Source organism: Stegastes partitus, unplaced genomic scaffold (assembly GCF_000690725.1).
Source record: "Stegastes partitus isolate 25-593 unplaced genomic scaffold, Stegastes_partitus-1.0.2 Scaffold946, whole genome shotgun sequence".
NCBI lineage: Eukaryota > Metazoa > Chordata > Actinopteri > Pomacentridae > Stegastes > Stegastes partitus.
The window spans coordinates 173,700-177,298 of NW_007578677.1; the positions used below are offsets into that span (position 1 = coordinate 173,700).

General features: G+C 41.1%; 1 protein-coding gene across 1 annotated transcript in view; it reads right to left on the reverse strand.

Moving 5' to 3' along the window:
* Positions 1–1,235: 1,235 nt before the first annotated feature.
* drd4-rs (dopamine receptor D4 related sequence) overlaps positions 1,236–3,599 on the reverse strand; it is a 5,948-nt gene continuing 3,584 nt past the window's right edge. Inside the window, exon 4 of the mRNA XM_008294178.1 lies at positions 1,236–1,438. Coding sequence (XP_008292400.1) covers positions 1,236–1,438 — 203 coding nt within the window. The remainder of the gene's footprint in view (positions 1,439–3,599) is intronic.

Consider the following 3,599-nt stretch of genomic DNA (forward strand, 5'->3'; position numbering starts at 1 on the left):
GGCAGCAGAGAGCATTGTGGGAGTTTAGCAGCAACGGGACCATGACAGAGACTTCTGTGACTCTTTGTGACGTCCGATTAATGCGCGAAGGAAACCTGGGATAAACTGGGACCCGTCTGCAGGTTATTGGTTTGGAAAATGATTCAGATTCAGCCACAAACGGTGTTCTCCTTTAACGAAACCCGTGTGACAGCAGACCAAAACAAAGGAGTGGCCATTTTGGACCAGTTTGGATCATTTTTGTCAAATTTAAAGTCATTTTAGAAAAGTTTTGGAGAAGTTTCAAGACATTTTGGAATATTTTACAAATAAAAACAGACAAGTTTAGAGTATCCAATACACATTTAAAGTCATTGTGGGGAAGTTTCAAGATGTTTTGGTTATTTTTGTTTAGCTGTAGTACCTGGTTGTTCCACCAGGTGGCGCCTCTTACTGTTTAATCCTGTAGAGACCAGAGGAGGCGTCACTCAGACTACAGGCAGCTCATGTTGATAAGAAAAGAGCATTATTGGAGTTAAGGTCGACTCGTGCTGCTTAATGACCTCCAACCGCCACCAGTGTGTTTAAAGATGCTGGATTTGACTGAACGTCTTTATTCTCTGTGTCTCTGATGTTTGGGGTCCGATCAGGAAGGTCCCATTAGTATTTATTAAGCTGTTCACAAAGTCTGCAGATGAAGTTCAGTTTTTTCTGTGTGATGTTCTCCTGGAGGAAACAACACGAGTCGTGTCTTCAGCGTCTTTATTGTTTTTCTGTTGACGACACAGAAGGTTGTTGTTCAGCTACGTCTCATCACTTCACAGATAAAACACCACAAACAGGATTCCCTTCGTTAAAGAGCTTCACCACAAAACTCTGCCGCAGACATTCAGGCGTTTGTTTTTCTGCTTCAGTCACAAAAAAAATACTCGTCAACACATCATCGGAATAATCGACAGCAAATCAGGAAACCTTTAAAAACATAAAAATACTCAGATATCAAAGAACGTTTACGGTTCTGCACGCGCTCACATGTTTTATGCCTCTGGGCCAGATGTGGAGGTTTACTCCGACTACTGCTCGGCTTCAGGAAACTCACAAACCTTCAAAATAAAAGTCAGTCAGTGTTTCAGTCCAGCTGAGATCTACTCTAAGGCTTTGGTCGGAGACCCTCGTCCTGGTGAGAACCGTCCACAGAACGGGTCTCCGAATGTCCGTAGAACTTTCCACGGCGGATCACAGACCTCCGGACGTCCTCATGTCCGACAGCAGAGCAGCTTGTGAAAGACGTTCCTGAACTCGGCGTTGAAGGCCGTGTAGATGATCGGGTTGACGGCGCTGTTGACGTAGCCGAGCCACGTCACCACGGAGATGAGGGTGGGGCCGATGTCACATGACTGACAGGACACCTTGGTGACGTGGACGACGAAGAACGGCGTCCAGCAGGCCAGGAACACACCTGGACACGGAGACAGGAAGACATGAGCAGAAGTTCTCCACAGTTACGGCTGCACGTCTGGTCAGGAACATCTCTGAACTGCTTTATTGTCAGCTGATGTAACAATCGCCATGTCTCTGTTTGTAATGTTCACAAAAGAAACTTCTGTTTCTAGTAGTTTCCCAAAGAACCCCAAAGTTGCCTCAAAGAACCATCATAAAATGTTTCCTCAGGGCACCGTAACTGGTACTTTGCAGAACTTTAGCAAAAATAGGTTCTTAAAGAAACCGTTTCTTCAACCAACAGTGCCTCAAAGAACCATCAAGTTTCCTTCAAGCACCATTAATGGCCGTCCAAAGACTTTCAGTAAAAATAGGTTCTAGAAGGAACCATCTTTTAAAAATATTTCCTTCATAGAACCATCAGAAGGTGTTCCTTCCACAGCGTACGTGGTTCTCTGAAGAACTTTCACACAAACACGTTTTTTAAGGAACGCCTCAAAGTGTCTCAGAGAACCATCAAACATGAGCTCCTCCCTCCTGAAGAACCGGTTCCTCGTGTTCCTTCAGCTGGTTTCTTAAAAGATGCACAAGTTAATAAAAAGTTCCGCTTTTGAACAAAATTAAATACGTCTGGAGGTAAAACTACCAGAAGGTTTAATGATGACGGAGGTGTTTTTATTTAAAGCAGGTGAACCACAGACAAACAGAAAATAATAATTTTTATCACATTTATAATGAAAGATGTTGACATTAGTGATTATTTAATGATGTTTCTGCTATTTAATGGTGAATCTTCTGTAAAAAACTACAAATGTTAAATAGATCCATACATGACCAGATAAAGTGCTGGAGCTCGTTAGTTAATAAACAGCTTAATGAACATTAAAAGGTGAACCAACAGAACAGAGAACTGATTAACGGTGAAACTATAACACAGGTTGACATGTGATCATTTAATGATGTGTCTCAGAGGGCATTTTAAATAGGACTGAATAATTACTGTTAATTATCTGTTTTGTGTGTCGACAGTAAAACATTTAATATTTTCTGTTATTTAACAGTAAATCAAATCAACACTATTCAACATTGCTGGATTCTGTCCTGTAAAACTAAACTAAGCTACAAAACAAAGAAAGGAACATTTTTTGTCATTATACCAACAGCAATGTTTTAAAAAAGAACTTTTCTGTTGGTTATTGACACAAAGACGCTGATATTAACTCTTTTTTAAAAAGAAAATCTAACAAATCTGTGATAAAAACTGATTTTTTTAATAGCTTCTATCATGTTTCTGTATAAATACTAAACTAATGGAGGAACGTGTTTGTTTTATTCATTCTGGTGTCTGGACATTAAAAACAGAAACCAGCTGCTCATGAAAGCGTTTAAACAGCAGAACCGCACATGAAGAGTCCTGCAGCTGTTAATGAAGACGTTCTCCTGATTATGTAACCACGTTCATCACCGGCTCCGGTTCCTTCTCTATCCGTGAATCTGGGCCCATTAAGGCGTCTTTGTTCTCTGATTTGTGTTAAACGCCGTCGGGTGCGAAGCTGCTGCTGGGAAGTGAAGCCGTTTCCAAGGAGACGATAGAAGCAGCTTCTATTTTTACTGAGCGATCACAGCTTCGGTCCACGTCGCAGCAGAACCAGAAACAGTTTGTGTGGAAGACGGACGTCCAGCTGAGAGAGTCTCATCTGACGGCAAACAGTCCGTCACGTTCTGCTCGACTCGGAGCTTCCTGGACGCGCTGAAGCGACTTCCTGCTACGTGATGAGCAACCAGACGTTTAGTTTGACTGAACAAGGAGCCGCTCACCATCATTTAATGTTTTACACTCCGGTTTGTGAGCATTTACACCAGAAAGTCGTTTGTCTTGTTTTAAAAAAGGAAATTCTAAATGTAAACTACAAATGAACCAAAAACAACCATTTTATTGAACTACTGCCATCTTCTGTAATTAACAGTCCATGATTATGTGTATTTCTGTCTCTGATGTTTAATAAAGATATTTGTGCTAAAATAATGACCGTATGTAAATCTGAACATGTGATTTATTTTAACAGATTTCGCTGCTTATTGATAAAAACACATCCATTCACTGTTCTTTTGTTGTTAGTTTTACAGGAGGTCTTCTTGAACAGGAGAACCCGTGTGACATTACAGAACCCGTGTGACAT